At 23.1% G+C, this 17,601-nt stretch overlaps 6 protein-coding genes across 11 annotated transcripts; 3 read left to right on the top strand and 3 right to left on the bottom strand.

The window, feature by feature from the left end:
* Nucleotides 1-39: 39 nt before the first annotated feature.
* On the bottom strand, nucleotides 40-1,778 carry LOC100864322 (solute carrier family 66 member 2). The gene is made up of 5 exons (XM_003696548.4): nucleotides 1,406-1,778; nucleotides 1,002-1,320; nucleotides 793-929; nucleotides 467-683; nucleotides 40-402 (listed from the first exon to the last, which is right to left on the bottom strand). Exons 2-5 carry the CDS (start codon nucleotides 1,193-1,195, stop codon nucleotides 210-212), a joined length of 741 nt encoding a protein of 246 aa, XP_003696596.1. The 5' UTR covers nucleotides 1,196-1,320; nucleotides 1,406-1,778; the 3' UTR covers nucleotides 40-209.
* On the top strand, nucleotides 1,605-5,340 carry LOC100868844 (uncharacterized). 6 transcript variants are annotated; one of them, XM_086905059.1, is made up of 12 exons: nucleotides 1,605-1,919; nucleotides 2,137-2,273; nucleotides 2,383-2,660; nucleotides 2,829-3,117; nucleotides 3,212-3,580; nucleotides 3,662-3,751; nucleotides 3,849-3,959; nucleotides 4,044-4,151; nucleotides 4,238-4,345; nucleotides 4,457-4,573; nucleotides 4,660-4,767; nucleotides 4,854-5,340. In XM_086905059.1, the coding sequence occupies exons 1-12, from the start codon at nucleotides 1,877-1,879 to the stop codon at nucleotides 5,037-5,039; spliced, it is 1,944 nt and encodes a 647-aa protein (XP_086761185.1). In that variant the 5' UTR covers nucleotides 1,605-1,876; the 3' UTR covers nucleotides 5,040-5,340. The 6 variants fall into 6 exon arrangements, with proteins under 6 accessions (XP_086761185.1, XP_086761183.1, XP_086761181.1 ...); XM_086905057.1 differs by having other exon boundaries at nucleotides 3,662-3,760; XM_086905055.1 differs by having other exon boundaries at nucleotides 1,614-1,919; nucleotides 2,038-2,273.
* Nucleotides 5,341-6,367: 1,027 nt separating this feature from the next.
* On the bottom strand, nucleotides 6,368-12,051 carry LOC100869008 (N-acylneuraminate-9-phosphatase). The gene is made up of 3 exons (XM_086905067.1): nucleotides 11,916-12,051; nucleotides 6,910-7,393; nucleotides 6,368-6,777 (listed from the first exon to the last, which is right to left on the bottom strand). The coding sequence occupies exons 1-3, from the start codon at nucleotides 12,033-12,035 to the stop codon at nucleotides 6,590-6,592; spliced, it is 792 nt and encodes a 263-aa protein (XP_086761193.1). The 5' UTR covers nucleotides 12,036-12,051; the 3' UTR covers nucleotides 6,368-6,589.
* Nucleotides 8,015-12,223, bottom strand: Neurochondrin (neurochondrin). Its single transcript, XM_003696541.4, has 2 exons — nucleotides 11,916-12,223; nucleotides 8,015-11,141 (listed from the first exon to the last, which is right to left on the bottom strand). Exon 2 carries the CDS (start codon nucleotides 10,880-10,882, stop codon nucleotides 8,645-8,647), a length of 2,238 nt encoding a protein of 745 aa, XP_003696589.1. The 5' UTR covers nucleotides 10,883-11,141; nucleotides 11,916-12,223; the 3' UTR covers nucleotides 8,015-8,644.
* Nucleotides 12,220-14,227, top strand: LOC100863538 (DNA repair protein RAD51 homolog A). Its single transcript, XM_003696542.3, has 2 exons — nucleotides 12,220-12,854; nucleotides 12,979-14,227. Exons 1-2 carry the CDS (start codon nucleotides 12,765-12,767, stop codon nucleotides 13,912-13,914), a joined length of 1,026 nt encoding a protein of 341 aa, XP_003696590.1. The 5' UTR covers nucleotides 12,220-12,764; the 3' UTR covers nucleotides 13,915-14,227.
* Nucleotides 14,166-17,584, top strand: DppIII (dipeptidyl peptidase 3). Its single transcript, XM_086905053.1, has 4 exons — nucleotides 14,166-14,706; nucleotides 15,041-15,338; nucleotides 15,434-17,186; nucleotides 17,255-17,584. Exons 1-4 carry the CDS (start codon nucleotides 14,537-14,539, stop codon nucleotides 17,404-17,406), a joined length of 2,373 nt encoding a protein of 790 aa, XP_086761179.1. The 5' UTR covers nucleotides 14,166-14,536; the 3' UTR covers nucleotides 17,407-17,584.
* Nucleotides 17,585-17,601: the final 17 nt, after the last annotated feature.

The raw sequence follows: 17,601 nt of genomic DNA, 5'->3' as shown, positions 1-17,601 counted from the left end.
TATTATATTATACATATTTACAATTTAATTTAAATTTAATTTTTTTATTGTATTAACAAAATTTTATTTAAAAAAATTAATACATAATAAAATACAATTAAAATGTATAAAAAATTCAATATAATAAAAAAATTTTTAGATAAATTTTTTAGTCAATAAAAAGTATAGAAATAGTACATTATATCATTCACATATGTAAAGTATCAGACTTAATCTATTCGAACTGGGACTCTTGTATGTATTGCTGTACTGCTTTGATAAATATATACTTGTGTTAAAATTGCAATATCAATTATAACTTGAAGAGTACTACAAACTTCAAATTGAATTGGAGCTTCTCTTATAATAAAATAACATGTTTTAAATGTATCACCCAATGTCCACATAGCAACCATAAAAATACTGTAATCATAAAAAAATTTAAATATTATTCAAATAATTATTTGTTATTAATTCTTGTTATTACCTCATTCCATTAGTAGATTTATTAAAAAAATTACGTAGAAATTGTGGTATTCCAAGCATAGCTTCTGTTAATACTGCAAATAATCCAATAGTTTCAACAAATATTGGTATATCTATTAACAAATATGTTAATATTCCTATTAATGCCGCAAACAATAGCATAAAATCTAAATAGGATTGAAAATCTGTCCATTTCCAAAAAAAATTTGCATCAAAATCTAAACAAATTAAATTTACATATAAGTTATAAATTTTGAATATACATTATATATATTATATATAATTTATATATATTATTTGCATTTATTTTATTATATTTAAATTTACCTGAAAATACACGTTCTCTAACTTTTATTACTTGATTTCTACTTTGTACATTTATACATAATTTAATCATTATAAACATAGTAACAATCATAAATATACTTTGTAACAAAAGAGGTATTTCATAATGTTTTCCAAACCTGTAAAAAAATATATAATACATTATTTGATATGACAAAAATATATCAGATATGTAAAACAAATATACGAACCAAAAGAAAATACGTAATGTATTAGCAATTAAAAGTGTAAGGCATACATAAAGAGAAAATCCTTCTGCACTATCTCTTTTTTTAATTTCTTTGTATTGTGGTACATATGGAATAATACCACCAAATATCATTGCTCCAGAAGCAACCCAATTTCCTAAGTCCTTAATAGTTAATTGCTCATAAACATTATACATCGTAATATTTTTGTTCTATTTTCATATTTTATTATCTATAATGCTTTGCACATGCCTAATTCTAGGTTATGGCTCCAATCTTTTTAAATATCATATTGACAATGAATCATTAAAATCAAATAAACCTATGATAGCAAGAAAAAATGATAAACTGTGCAAATACATATTATCTGAAAAGCGATAATATATATATATATATATATAACATACCTTATAATGACTGACTTTTATTTAACATATAGTTTTACTACAATTAAATATATTATTAAATCTACATATATATATATATGCATAAAAAATTTCTTATTATAATTGTGAACATTGATAAACTAAAGAATTGATACAAAGTTTAGTTACCGACTATAGGTAACATAAATTGTGATACGTTCAAAAATTTAAGCATTCAATCACAGACATAATTACAAATGAACTATAGAATAGTATCGATAAGTATACAAAGTGAAGAATTATATTGTTGCTTAGTAACCCATAATAACAACTTTAAATTTATATATACGTGTACATTACAGTGTTTTTCATATCATTATACATTTCATAAAATATAAATTTGTTGTTTTCGTATTAATCATTTAAAATTTTTGTAATATTTTTTAAATTAATACACTAAGTATAAGATAAGAAAAATTCATAGGCAAGCAAAATTGTTATAATTTTCAAGAAATGACAAGATGTAATAAGAGTGAAGTTAATCTTAAAAGCACTGGTAAAAATATATTTTTTTATTGTTCTATATCTTTTAATTTGATTGAAATATCGTCATTTTAAATAATTCAACAGATATATATTTTGCAAAATTATCTTTGTAAATTTATATTGAATAGTGTACAATCAAAATGGACAAAGTTATTTTGAGCAATTAACAGCGTACAATTCTATGAGTGCGCATTTGCGACGCATTTTACTAGCAAAATGTGTTGTAGATGCCAGAAACAAAACCTATATGCGTAAAAAAAAGCAAGCATGTAAACAAATTGGCTGGAAACCAAAATGTGCAAAAACAGATATTACAAACAATATGATTGATAAGTTGGCATATGATACTTCATATCATCCAGCGGTAAAAATTATTTATAAATATTATAATAATAATTATGCATAAAATATTACAATATATATATTATAACAAAAAATAATAAATTCGAATTGTTTTATTCATTAATCAATAGGATTTTTTAAGAATGAATAATGGTTCAAAGTATTTTTGCCAGTGTCAAGCACAAAAATATTTTACTACTTGTTACGATTGTAATGCAATCTGTTCAAAACCAAAATTACGTAATCACTTAGCTTGTATTAATTCTCCGATATATAAAATAAATACTTCAGAGCCACTTTTATCAAATAATAGCAATGTAAGAAAACAATGCACAGAATCAAATACTAATTATAGAAAAATATTTAATCCTATAAATGCGAAAAACGCATTGAAATTTCATAATGATAGGTAAGATCAAATTTTGCGATAGAAAACTTTATTTTATTATTTAAATTCATTTTAATTATAGATATTTATCGTCATTTATATCGTTAATTATAGATATTTATTATTTTATTTATCATTATATTAATCATTTATTTATTTAATTATTTATATTAATATAAATATACATAGATATGAAGAAAATTCAATACTATGTGAATCTTGTGGTTTTTTATCACAAAACGTCAATGATAATCTTTCATCAGAAATTTGCACATCAAGAAATGATGAAAATCCTGATCAATTTTATGATAATTTAATAGATAATCCAAAAATCGATGAAAAAGATGAAGAAGAAAGATACGCTAAACTTATGTATGAAATTACACACGAAATAATAGTAAATGGTCTATACACTGATAATGAATTAAACAAGATATTTAAGAAATACATCGAAAAAAACAAAAAAATTTTAGATATGGTTAGGATTACATTTATTATTTAAATTTGTAAAATAATATTAAATATAATAATGTATATATAAATATAAAATAACATAATATATCTTTAAATAGAATCGAATGTTGTACGAAATTTATCAATTGAAACTTGCTTTGAATATATCGGATAATTCAGAAGAAGAAGATATAAATAATGTTGCATATGCTCAGCAATTATTAAATATTAGCAAAGTTCGATCACCAACACCACCGAAAGTTTTAAATGAAGATAGAGTAACTGAAAAATTAATGTGGTATCAAAAATTGGATAAAGTCAAAAATAATTCAGTAGGCAAAAAATCAGTCTTATTAGTTGATGCTAATCCTGAATTACGTGTAACTGAAAGAGATGTCTTAACATCATTAATAGAAGCTGATATTGATCCTGAACAAGCTCGAAAAATTTATAAAAATCTTTTCTTCAAAAGCAAAGATAATTTATTGGTTTGTTCAGCATGTATAAATTAACAGCAATGTATAATTTACAAAATTTCATTAGAATTTCAATGTGAATATTTTTTTTAGATTGATTCGAAAACCATACAGGATTCGAATAATGAATATGAAATAGAAAAAAGCAATCAATTTAATTTCGATTTAATAGAATCATATAAGGTATACAAAGTAAATGAACAGAAAAAAATTTTTATAATTAATCTTAGATAATCGTAAAATGTGATATTCTATTATTATGAATATAAATATTTTTTAGTTCGGAACGAAAATCGAAAAAGATGAAAATCAATTAAAAAATGAAAATTCAAATAATAAATATAGAATGGAAGAAAACGAACAATTTAATTCCAATTTTACAGAATATGAGGTAAGCAAATTAAATAAAAAAAAATATAAACAATAATCTTATAGAATATAACATTTCATTTTTATGAATATAAATATATTTTAGATCAAAACGAAAATTGAAAAAGATGAAAATCAATTCAAAAATGAAAATTCAAACAATGAATATAGAATGGAAGAAAACAATTTTAATTCTAATTTAATAGGGCATGAGGTATGCAAAATAAATGAACATAAAAAATGTTTATGATTGATGATCTTATAGAATATGATATTCAATTTTTATGAAATATTTTTTAGATCAAAACGAAAATTGAAAAAGATGAAAATCAATTCAAAAATGAAAATTCAAACAATGAATATAGAATGGAAGAAAACAATTTTAATTCTAATTTAATAGGGCATGAGGTATGCAAAATAAATGATTTTAATATAAAAAATAATAAATGAACATAAAAAATGTTTATGATTGATGATCTTGTAGAATATGATATTCAATTTTTATGAAATATTTTTTAGATCAAAACGAAAATTGAAAAAGATGAAAATCAATTCAAAAATGAAAATTCAAACAATGAAAACAATGAATATAGAATGGAAGAAAACAATTTTAATTCTAATTTAATAGAGCATGAGGTATGCAAAATAAATGAACATAAAAAATGTTTATGATTGATGATCTTGTAAAATATGATATTCAATTTTTATGAAATATTTTTTAGATCAAAACGAAAATTGAAAAAGATGAAAATCAATTCAAAAATGAAAATTCAAACAATGAATATAGAATGGAAGAAAACAATTTTAATTCTAATTTAATAGGGCATGAGGTATGCAAAATAAATGAACATAAAAAATGTTTATGATTGATGATCTTGTAGAATATGATATTCAATTTTTATGAAATATTTTTTAGATCAAAACGAAAATTGAAAAAGATGAAAATCAATTTAAAGATAAAAATTTAAAGAAAAAGTATAGAGAAGACGAACAACTTAATTCCAGTTTAAAAGAATCACACAACGTACAAATAAATGAACAAGAAAAAGCTTCTATGACTGATGATCTTATAATATTAAAGAATAAAAAAGTACAAATATAAAAGAGTAGATATAATGCTAAACTGCTAAGGAAATAAGTAACAATTTCTAAAATATATTTATATAAATTTAAATATTCATTGTTGATTTTTCTATAAAGATATTATATTTTGACAAAAAAAATTTAAATATAGTTATTTTTTCTTTTATTATTAAAAATAAGTATTACATAAATATTTTCATTTGATTCTTTTATATTATTGTTTCTATTTATCTTATTCAAACAAAATAAAATATATTATAAAAAAGTATATTTTACAGATGTACATACATAATTACAATATATATATGTAATTAGATTTATTTGCAGTGTTTAGTCTTTATATTGCCTATAATAAATATATATATATATATCTCAATTATAACATATGCTTATATATATATATAATATATAAGCATTTTATATATATATATACATTTTTACAATATTTGTAAAGATCATTATATTTAATGCATATATTGCATATGATACATTAGTTACAAAATTAAAACAATTATTGCTCTTATTTGTTCTTACTAATATATGTTTAAATATAAACATACGTTTTTACTTATAACAAATTTATATATTTATAATGTTATTTAAAGTTTGACTTTAAATAATATTCTATATTAAGAAATATAATTATTTCACGTAAATATATTATAAGATTCATTTTCAATCTAAAAAATAATAAAAGAAATCTAAATTACAAAAGAATATTAAAATTAGACAATTTCTTGAAACTTAATAGTAATAGTAATATAGCAATATATACTAATCACTTTTTTCTATTAATAGAATTATATTCTATTATTTTTTCTTTTTAATATTAACACTTGATAGTAACTAATCTGATATAAAATAGAAATAATGTAAAAATAAAACAAAATATTATACAGAGTGTCCCATCACATCGAAAAATTGCTTAAATAGATAATCTATATTTTATACATTCATATATTCTATACATGATAATAAATAGAATAGTAAATAATAATAAATAATAAAAAAAACTCATATATTCTATTTAATCTTGTTTTTGAGTTATTTTATATTAAAGTAATTCTATCAAAAAATTGAACTATTTATAAATAAAATTTAATATTAGATATCTATTACAAAATGTCTATTGACAATATCAAAATAAATTTGATAAAAAAATTAAAGCTTTTAAAAAATAATATTTGAAAAATAGAGAAGATAAAATAAAATAAAATTAATGATGAAACAAGCTCATGTTTGAATGAGAGTCATTTTGAACATTTTTAATAAAGATAAAAAAAGATATGATAAAAAAAGAAATATATAATATAAAAAAGAAATTTATTATATGAAAACAAAATCAAATAAAATATATGAACTTTTTTATTGTTTTATAAATTGTAGATTTATCCATCGAAGTATACGGGACATCCTGTATATAAGAAATTTAAATTACTTTTAAAATAAAATATATTACATGCTATAATAATAGTTATTTAGTTATGAAGAAACAATTACCAAGTTTTATACAAATTTTATATCAGCTGATTTTTTTTAAAGAAAACCTAAAAAAAATATGTTTTTTTATCAACTACCATCAGATGCATTTGAAGACGAATCTTCAAGTTCTGGAGCATCAGGACCTCTATTTAATATACTTAAAAGATCTGTGACATGCCTTATAGTAAAATCTGGTTGTGGATCTTCTCTTAATAAAAATGGTTTATCGACTGTTGGAATCCAAATTGTACTACCTAGACCTGCTTCTATTCCACCTAGATAAAAATAATGATAAATCATTTTTTTATGATATTAATGCAATATGTTCAAATTTAATTTTTGAATATAATATTTTTTTAAATAATTAACGCATTGTGTAAAGAAAACATATGATAATAACATAATACCTAGAATATCAGTTTCTAATTTGTCACCAACCATTACACAACTATCTGGTTTAACATTTAAAAATCGACATGCTTTTCGAAATATTTCTCTTTCAGGTTTTTCCCATGGTAAATCTCCTGATACAAGAATTATATCGAAATATTGTTCGAGTGAAAGTTTTCGTATTTTTTCCCATTGTGCATTAGAAGGACCATTTGTAATCAAACCTAAGAGATATTTTATCCTCAACTGACGAAGCATAGAAATTACATCTGATGCTAGCGTCAAATAATAATATCGTAGATATAACCATCGTTCGTAAATTTTTCTTGCTAGATATGAGTATTTTTCTCCAAGAGCTTTACTCCACAAAGTTATGCGCCAAATATCCAAAGTATGAACTACATTGTCAGGACATTTTCTAAAGAGCTTCAAATATGTTGTTGTAATCTTTATAGATATATCTTCAGGAATACCATATTCTTGTGTTAGTTCCTCAGCCAACTGCAGATAAAGTTAAAATATCATTTATTAGATGTTATTCATTTTATATATAAATCAAGTAATATTATAAAATAATGAACAAAATACAAAATACACGCTAAAGGAAAATGAATGATTTCCACATTCAACACAGTTTAAAATAAGATACTTTAATAATTAAAAAAAAATATAAATGTTAAAAATAAATTTAATAAATATATTCAAAAATCACATATTGAATGTGGATTTTAATGATTGAACCAAGCTCTTGGGAAGAAGGATACAAACGATCAGTTAGGAATTTAGGTCACTTAATTCAGTTTTTGATGATTACCTAGAAAATGCATTGATTCATTGAGAAATACTCGAGCCGATTAGTGGACACTCGAAGTGGCACCCGCGGTCGTTGCTGTAATCACAACAAAATCAGTTGTGCCAACAACAAATTTATATTATTCCAACTTTTAAAGCTTTACTCAATTGGATATTAAATATTTATACTTATTACTGCAGATTTTGTTATGTATCATGTTAAAATAAGAAATAATTTATACATGATTATGATTTAGGAAGTTTATCTAATTTAATAATTTTTAAATAGAAAGGAAGGTAATATTTTAAAAGATAAAATTTTAAAAACAATTTATTTTAATAAAAAAATCATTTATTATTTTACAATGCCATTCATGTATACATAAATTTATCAAATATGTACATTTTTAAAGTATATTAATTTTAAATATCAAACTTATACAAATTTTCAAATAGTTTATGAATTAATAATGTAAAAAGAAATTTGTTTCAACATATGTTATATCAATATTTAAATTCGTAAAATTATTTAATAAATAGAAATTGATAAATCTTTTGCTTGCCAAAAAACTATTCTTACATATGATTACTAACAAAATTTATATTTGATCTATGAAATTTTAGTTCACAGGATTCCAAAATTGTAGCTATTGAAACTAACTTGAATTTATATTTGATCTATATTTGTTCTAAATTTCAATAACTATATATATATATATATATATATATATATATATATATATATAAAATTAATTATTCTTATTCTTATTATAATATGAACGTATATATATACTTAAAATTTAGAAATTCAAATAATTTGATAATAATTTTATAAGCAATATAATGTAAAAAACATATAATATGTATACACAAATAAACACATTACAAACATAAGAATAGATTAACTATTTTATATATAAATATAAATATTTTCATTCAAAATATTATAATAGAATGTTTTTAGTCTCCAAAGAGATGTTTTCCCAATTCCATCATACGATGATTTCTGCATACAGTTAAAGCTCCACGTTTCTTCAAAACAGAAGCAACATTTTCATCTGCTTTAACCAAATGACATAAAAGATCTTCAAAAGCAAATTTTACATTTGGCTGAAGACTTCCTATCTTTATTTTCTTGAGGATTTCAATAATTTCTTCTACCCAACCTGACTCAAGAGTAAATTGTGAAAGCCAAGGTATGACTTGTAAGACTCCAGCCATTGTTTGCATTCCAAGAAACCATAATTCCATAAGTTCCAACCATTTTTCTTTATATGACATGGCAACAACAAGTTCAGTTGGATCATTACTTTCATCAATTATATATGCATCCCATAAAAATCTTATAGTAGCTTGAATATATCGACAAATAGAAAAATCATTTTTCTTTATACGTATTGCTTGTTGTTTCAATAATAACAATCCCAAAACTGCAAGATGACCATGCAATACTAGATTTTCAGGAATTTGTTTAAGTTCTGGAAGATTATTGAAAATAAATTTCAATAAAGAAATAAATGTTGGTGATTCTTCCACTAATTTTGCTTCTAATACAGTAATGTTCATTAAAACATTGCACACTGAAACCATGGCTGTTCTTGAATCTTTTATTTCTTCTGATAAATGAAGTTCTAAATCTTCTTTTTCTGGTTCTTTTAAAATTTTTAATCTTTCTGATTTTGGTATTGGTGGTTTTTTTTGATGAACAATTGTCCAATGATAAGATAAACATTCGAACAAGACTTCTTCTTGTTTGTGTTGAATTAAAATTTTTCTAGCATCTTCTTCTACAGCTAAATAACATAATGCTGGTAATAGAAGTCTCAATAAATCAATCTCACTTAAAGGATCATGAATAACTGATTCTCCAGATGATGTTGCTTCATCACTTTTAAGTTTTGCATTTGCTTTAGCCTTTTCTGTTAATTTTCTATTTCTATATGCATAAAATGTATCATTAGCTATAGTTAAAACATAAGGTAAAACTACATAAACTTGAGAACGCATAGCTGTTGTTTCCTGGGCAAGCCATGCTGCTAATACTCTTACTACAGCACAAATAAATATTCTTTCTTTAATATCTGTTATTTCTTTCATTTTGGATATTGTTGTGAGTAAACCTATAATTGCAGCAAATGCTCCCTTTAAAACAGTATATAATGATTGTTTTTCTTTCTGATCCAAGTCCAACTGATCATTGGTAATATATGCAAGAGAAATTTCAATAATAATAAAACAAGATGTTATTAAATCTGCATTTGTCATTATACTTTTCAATTGTTTTCCTTCTATTTGCATTCTAACTTCTATAGATGTTAGTTGAATTAATAATAACAAAAATACTTTTGGTTTTTCTTTATCTAATAAAGTCCACTCTGCTCCTAATAAATCTAGCATTACAGAAGCAAGTTTTAATGCTGGGTCACGTTGATTTTTGCCTATTTTTGATCCAAGAATATCAGATAAAGCTTTATGTATACTAGAAGGCCAAGATTCTTCTTTAGCAGTTTTACTAATTATGTCCTTTGTACAAGACATTAATAAAGCTTGTAAAATTGTACATAATTCAAATTTTCTTTCTGTATGATCTGTTTCAAAATCTAATGCAATCTTATTTATAATAGCATGAAAAGGTGCAGTATCTGTTGCATCCCATGCTTCTGTATTAAATCTTTGAACTAAAGTGACTAAAATATTCAAAGCCTTATCTGTTTGAAAGCTTTTTTCTGAATAAATATCACACATTTTTGTAATAGCTTTATGTTCAATTAAAACTTGTTGCCCAGGAGAATATTGTGCAATATTTTGCAAACATGTATATGCTTCACTAACAATAATTAACATATTATCATCTGCATCTTCATCAGCTTTTGATACAATTTCAAGTAATGCAGGTACATGAACAATCATGTCAGGGTGAGAAGCTAATTCTGATTCGCCACAAAATGCAGAAAGTATAGATAGTGCTACAGATTTATATACTTGTGGAGGACAATCTACAGGAACTACTTGTGTAGATAACAATTTTGTTAAAAATTTAGTTCCAATAGCTTCAAATAACATTTTTTTTTCTGTTACTGTACAATCTTTACTATCCACCAATTTTGTAATCATAAATAAAGCAGCAAATTTTTCCGAATCAGATTCAACAGATTTTAAAATAGTCACATGCTTTTTCACATTCTTTGAAATACTCATGGTTATAATTTATTTTATTACAATTTAAAATGTAATTATAATTTAAATAATTTTATTTTATTAATATTTCTATAATTTTTTTTTATATGATGACAATTTCCCAAATAAAATACAAAATATTAATATTTACCCAATAATATTTAACAAAGATTTAATGAAACTTGCATCTTTCACATGTCACAGCTAAAAGCCAACTGGCAGTACTCCCAAACTTCCAAATCAAACCCCTTAAGACTAGCCTTGCCCTTTGACACACTCACTTAAGCAGACAGAAATAAAGTTGTACTACCACAAATGCTAATTCCACAAACATGTATAATTATTATTGAAATATGAATTGTTATTAGTATAAGATTAACAATTTTCTTTAGTTTTTTTTAGTTTATCAATAATATCAATTGCTTATTTATTAAAAAATAATATTAAAAATTATTAAAAATAATTTTATTTAATATAATTTCATTGGAAAAATATTTTAAATATATATATAATCTTAGCATAACCTTTTTCGCGTATACAATGTATGAATATAATTACGTTATACAACTAATTGATATCTTAAGAACGTCAAAATCTTTAGTAACGTGCTTACACGCTTTATCTACGTTATGTTGAGCGTCTGGACAGTAGGATCGGTCAAAAATAACCGTCCGAGAGAAAGCACTATATCAGGGAGTCGGCTCGTATTACACAGAAGTTTCTATTTTCGTCGATCTTCGTATCCAAACGAAATTGAGAGATTAAATATAAATTTAATTACTATAAGATATTTTTTGGAACAATACAAAATCTATTATAAAAGAAGAAATATATAAAATAATTAATAAATTAACAAAATGAGTGACCTTTACATTTTTTTAATTTCGAATAAAAAATTGAACTACTTTTCGCGCACTCTCCAGGAATGACATATATATATGTATATATATATACACATACACACATTTCTAGCATATTAACCAATACTGACCGTTTATATATGTACACGCATACAGTTTTTGACACCAATAAAATTTCAAATATTTTAGCATACCTTTCGACATGTTTGATTGTCGCCTTTTCTGGTTTCGATGAGAGTATTGTCCAGATCAAAAAACACAGCGTTTATAGTTATGTTTGATGAACAAAAATGCTTCTTATGTAAAGTCGCCATTTTTATTGTATATAATAAATATGTTGTCAATCCAACGATGTTTCAACAAAGAATCGCGCATGAAAACATGTAGTGTTCATATAACAGTCCCCTTTTAAGAACACTTTAGGGATAAATATACAATTATCTTAATGGTCAGACGTCAGAACAGATATAATCTGTCTCGTCTCGACCTAATGCCTTTCGTTTCTGACCTTTTTCTCTTCCTTGATTTCATTTCGAATGAAGAGACATCTTTAATAGAAACTTATAATGTTGATTGTCGATAAATACGTAATCTAGTTTTTAGATTAAATTATATAGATTTATAGTAAAACAAAGTATTATCAACAGAGTTAATTAAAAATTAAATATTATTCGTATATTTTTTTATATAGTTTATATATTTATTTTGAATATAATAATAATATTATTAATGTATTGTCAAATAATATTAATTATCAAATATAATATTAATAATAGTAAATATATTAGAAATAAATTTATAAATATAATAAATTATTAAATATTAATTTATTTATTTAATATAATTATTTATGAATTTAGTATTAAAAATATATTATTTTTTGGAATAATAAATAATATTAAATAATGCAAATTATATAAATTAAAACTACTTTGACATCAGTAATGGCGTCATAATATTTTGGCGCAAAGTAAATACTTGCTTTGAATTCTTATTTTTGCATTATTAATTTTTATTATTTAAAGTGTGTATTATATTATAAAATGTCAGCTATGGCATCTACAGCTAGTCTTCAAGGAGATGAAGAATTTGAAGAATATAATCCACAAGCAAAATTAATAAAAACTCTAGAAGTAATTTGTTTTTGTAACCTATATATATCACTTCTTTTTTTCATTATAATTTTTAAATATTTATATGAAAGCATTATGATTAACTATATTAAATTATAGAAATTATTTAATATTTTTTTTTTAGGGAAATGGCATAACAGCAGGAGATGTAAAAAAATTAGAAGAAGCTGGTTATTATACTGTGGAAGCTGTAGCATATGCACCTAAAAAATGTTTAATTGCTATTAAAGGAATTAGTGAAGCTAAAGCAGATAAAATTTTACAAGAAGCATCAAAATTAGTTGTGATGGGATTTAAAAGTGCGACTGAAATTCATCAAACTCGATCAAATATAGTTTTTGTAACTACTGGTTCCAGCGAATTAGATAGATTATTAGGAGGTGGTATAGAAACAGGTTCTATTACAGAAATATTTGGAGAATTTAGATCAGGAAAGACTCAGTTATGTCATACACTTGCAGTCAATTGTCAATTACCTATAGATATGGGAGGTGCAGAAGGAAAATGTCTTTATATAGATACAGAAGGAACTTTTAGACCTGAAAGATTAATTGCTGTTGCTGAAAGATATAAAATTGCAGGAGATTCTGTATTAGATAATGTAGCATGTGCTAGAGCTTATAATACAGATCATCAAACTCAATTATTAATTCAAGCTAGTGCTATGATGACAGAATCTAGATATGCATTATTAATAGTAGATAGTGCAACTGGTTTATATAGAACTGAATACTCTGGAAGAGGAGAATTAGCTGCTAGACAAATGCATTTAGGCAGGTTTCTTAGAATGTTGCTTAGACTAGCTGATGAACATGGTGTCGCTGTTGTTATAACCAATCAAGTTGTGGCACAAGTTGATGGTGCAGCTAGTATGTTTGGAGGAGATCAGAAAAAACCAATTGGAGGTCACATCATAGCTCATGCAAGTACTACAAGATTATATCTACGTAAAGGTAGAGGTGAAACTAGAATATGTAAAATTTATGATTCACCTTGTTTGCCTGAAAGTGAAGCAATGTTTGCAATAAATGCAGATGGTATTGGAGATGTTAAAGAATAAAAGATTTATTATTTTTTTATAAAAATTTATATTAATTGTAAAAAAAATGTTTAAAATTCCAAGAAAAATAATTTAATTTTTGTATTTAATATAATTACACTTTAAACTTTAAAATTATCTCATTTGTTTTATTTTATAAAAATAATGAATAAATAACATTATTATAAAATAACTTCTGTAATATACAAAACTGTAATGAAGAAAATTAAATATAAAAAAAAAATATATTAAATATATAATATAATTTATCAAATTATGTGAGAAAATTTAACTTGTTTATATTTTTAATAATAAATTTAATTTTTATATGAAATATACATGTATATATATTGTATGTTATATAAGAAAATTAGAAAATTTAAATTAAAAAAAATAATTTAGAATCCATCATTAATAATTTGTAACTTTTAATAATTTTAAGAACTAGATTATCTAGGAAATTTTGACAATTGTCTTTTAAAGATTTAAAAAATGATAATTATTATATAATGATTTAATTATAAATAAGTTTAATTTTGTACATATGTATATATAAAAATACAATTAATTGTTTTTATTAACATTTTTTGGTTATTTTGGATAAATTGTAATGTTTAAATTATAATTTAATAAATACGGAGATATGTTGTACACGTGGCCATTTTATTGGCAGAAGATTGTTTCGAAAACCAAGCTTCAACATTTCGTACGGACTTTTTCAATTGATATAACTGTTAAAATAAAGAAAAGTGGATCTATAATTTTAAATACAAATAAAAAAGTTAAGCATTTCGAAAATAATTTTATTTCAAGGTGGGTTATGTGTCGTTTGACTTGTCATTGCTTTATAGAATATATATATATATATATATATGTATATACATGTATATATATATTTATATATATATATATATATATATATATATATTTATATATTTATTACATATAGAACATATGTATAAAGAAGTCTAAATTTTTATTATTACGTCTAATAATCTTTTTAATTTTATCTAAAATGTCATAATTACAAAAGATTTTGTTAAATTTATTAATTTAATAATATCGTATTATTTATATTTATATACAAATTTATATAGAATTTAAAATATAATCAAAAAATTTATTAAATTATAACATTGTATTTTAGTGTAAAATTATTGTCTACGAAAATGAGTGAAGATATTTCTTTATTTACTTTACCAAATAAGCAACCAATAATTGCATTAGAATGTGATACTGCATTTAATGCTTTAACAAAAAATGAAAAATTATATGCACATTATTTAAGTCAAGCCGCATGGAATGGTGGTCTTATTGTATTTGTCCAAACTTCTCCAGAATCACCATTAATATTTGCTTTACTACATAAAATTTTCATATCTGAAACAATAAATGAATTGAAAAATTCTGCATTTAATGTTAATGTTAGTGAAGATGAATTTACAGTAAGTTTTATATCAAATAGTAATTTATTTTAATTATATTATATTTTTTAAGTATAATTTATTATATTAATTGTACAATTATTTTATATTTTTAGGCATTTTTAGTATATTCATGTGGAATTTTTGCAAATGCTGGTAATTATAAATCTTTTGGTGATAGTAAAATAATTCCAAATTTACCTAAGGATAAATTTGAAACTATAATAAAAGTTTCAAAAGCATATAAAAATAATTCCAAAAACATTGAAGAAATTTGGAATAAAATTCAAAATATAATATATTCTATTAAAGGAAAATTAAAATCTTTAGGATTGAATGAGAAAGGAATTACAACTTATTTTTCTGCTAATTGCACGGAAAAAGATGCAGAGTTAGTTAATGATTTTATGCAAAGTAAAGGATTAGAATGTTATAATACAAGATGCTTTAAAATAGCAAATGATCAAAATGATTCTAAATTTGATATATATGAAATTAGATTAGCTTCTATGGAAACTAATAATGATTCTAATATTACTTTGTCAGAAGAAGTATTTAAAAATGCAAAATTTAGAATTACAAGAGGAGATTATAGCAAACTTTTGATTCCAGTTATTCATAATCTTCAAAAAGCAAAAGAATATGCGGTAAATGAAATTGAAAAAAATATGTTAAATAAATACATAGAACATTTTAAAACAGGATCTTTACAAGATCACAAAGATGGTTCTCGTTTATGGATTAAAGACAAAGGACCAGTTATAGAAACTTATATAGGTTTTATTGAAACTTATAGAGATCCGGCAGGACAAAGAGGAGAATTTGAAGGATTTGTAGCAATGGTAAATAAAGAAATGTCCAAAAAATTTGCTACATTGGTAACTAATGCAGAAAAATTTATACCAAAATTACCTTGGAGTAAAGATTTTGAAAAAGATGAATTTCTAAGACCTGATTTTACTTCATTGGATGTTCTGACATTCTCGGGATCTGGTATTCCTGCGGGTATAAATATCCCAAATTATGATGAAATTAGACAATCAGAAGGATTTAAAAATGTTTCTTTGGGTAATGTAATTCCTGCAAATATGAAATTAGATGTAATACCATTTTTATCTGAACATGATCAAACTTTGATGAATACTTATAGAGTAGCTAGCTTTGAAGTGCAAGTTGCTTTACATGAACTTCTTGGTCATGGAACAGGTAAACTATTGAAACAATTAGAATCTGGTTCATATAATTTTAATATTGGAAAAGTAAAAAATCCTTTTACTGGAGAATTAATAAATAAATATTTTTTACCTGGTGAAACATATGATTCAAAATTTGGGTCATTGGGATCATCTTATGAGGAATGCAGAGCAGAAGCAGTTGGATTATATTTATCTTTAGAAAAAGATATATTAAGTATATTTGGATATGAAGGTTCTGAGGCAGATGATATAATGTATGTAAATTGGTTATGTCTATTATGGACTGGTTGTGCAAAAGCTTTAGAAATGTATCAACCATCAACTGGGAAATGGCTACAAGCTCATTCTCAAGCAAGATATGTTTTACTTAGAGTTTGTTTAGAAGCTGGCAATGATTTTGTTAATGTTGTAGAATCTGAACCTGGAAAGAATTTATTATTAACTGTTAATAGAACAAAAATTTTAACAGTTGGTAAAAAAGCAATTGGAGATTTTCTAACTAAATTACAAATTTATAAAAGTACAGGTGATATTGTAGCAGCCAAAAAAATGTATGAAAAATATAGTGAAGTACCTGAAATAGAACCACATCCATGGGCACGTTGGAGAGATATAGTTTTAGCTCACAAGGAACCCCGAAAGATATTTGTACAATCTAATACATTCATTAATGGTTTGTATTTAAATAATTTTATATATTATAAAATTTTACAATTATACTATTATTATACTAATTTATAGATGAAAATGAAGTACAATTGAAAAACTATGAACCCAATTTTGCTGGATTGATTCAATCTTGGATAGAAAGATTTCCTTCTGCAGATATTTCGCAAACACTTATTGAAATTATGGAAAAAGATAAACAACATTTTATATTTGAAGATAATTAATTATTTAATACAAAAATATTACAAAAATATTTTTTGTTTTTTTGATATATGCTGTAACATTTGTATATGTATATGTGGATAAGAATCATAATCATAAAAAACAGTGACATTTATTGTTTTTATAAATATTTTATTGAATAAGAATTTTGTATAAAATAAATTTATTATTTACAAAACATATATGTATATATATAT

Source organism: Apis florea, unplaced genomic scaffold (genome assembly GCF_048593485.1).
Source record: "Apis florea isolate Af1SG1 unplaced genomic scaffold, ASM4859348v1 contig_2350_pilon, whole genome shotgun sequence".
Classification (NCBI taxonomy): Eukaryota; Metazoa; Arthropoda; class Insecta; order Hymenoptera; family Apidae; genus Apis; species Apis florea.
This window is presented reverse-complemented; position numbering and strand designations above follow the sequence as displayed.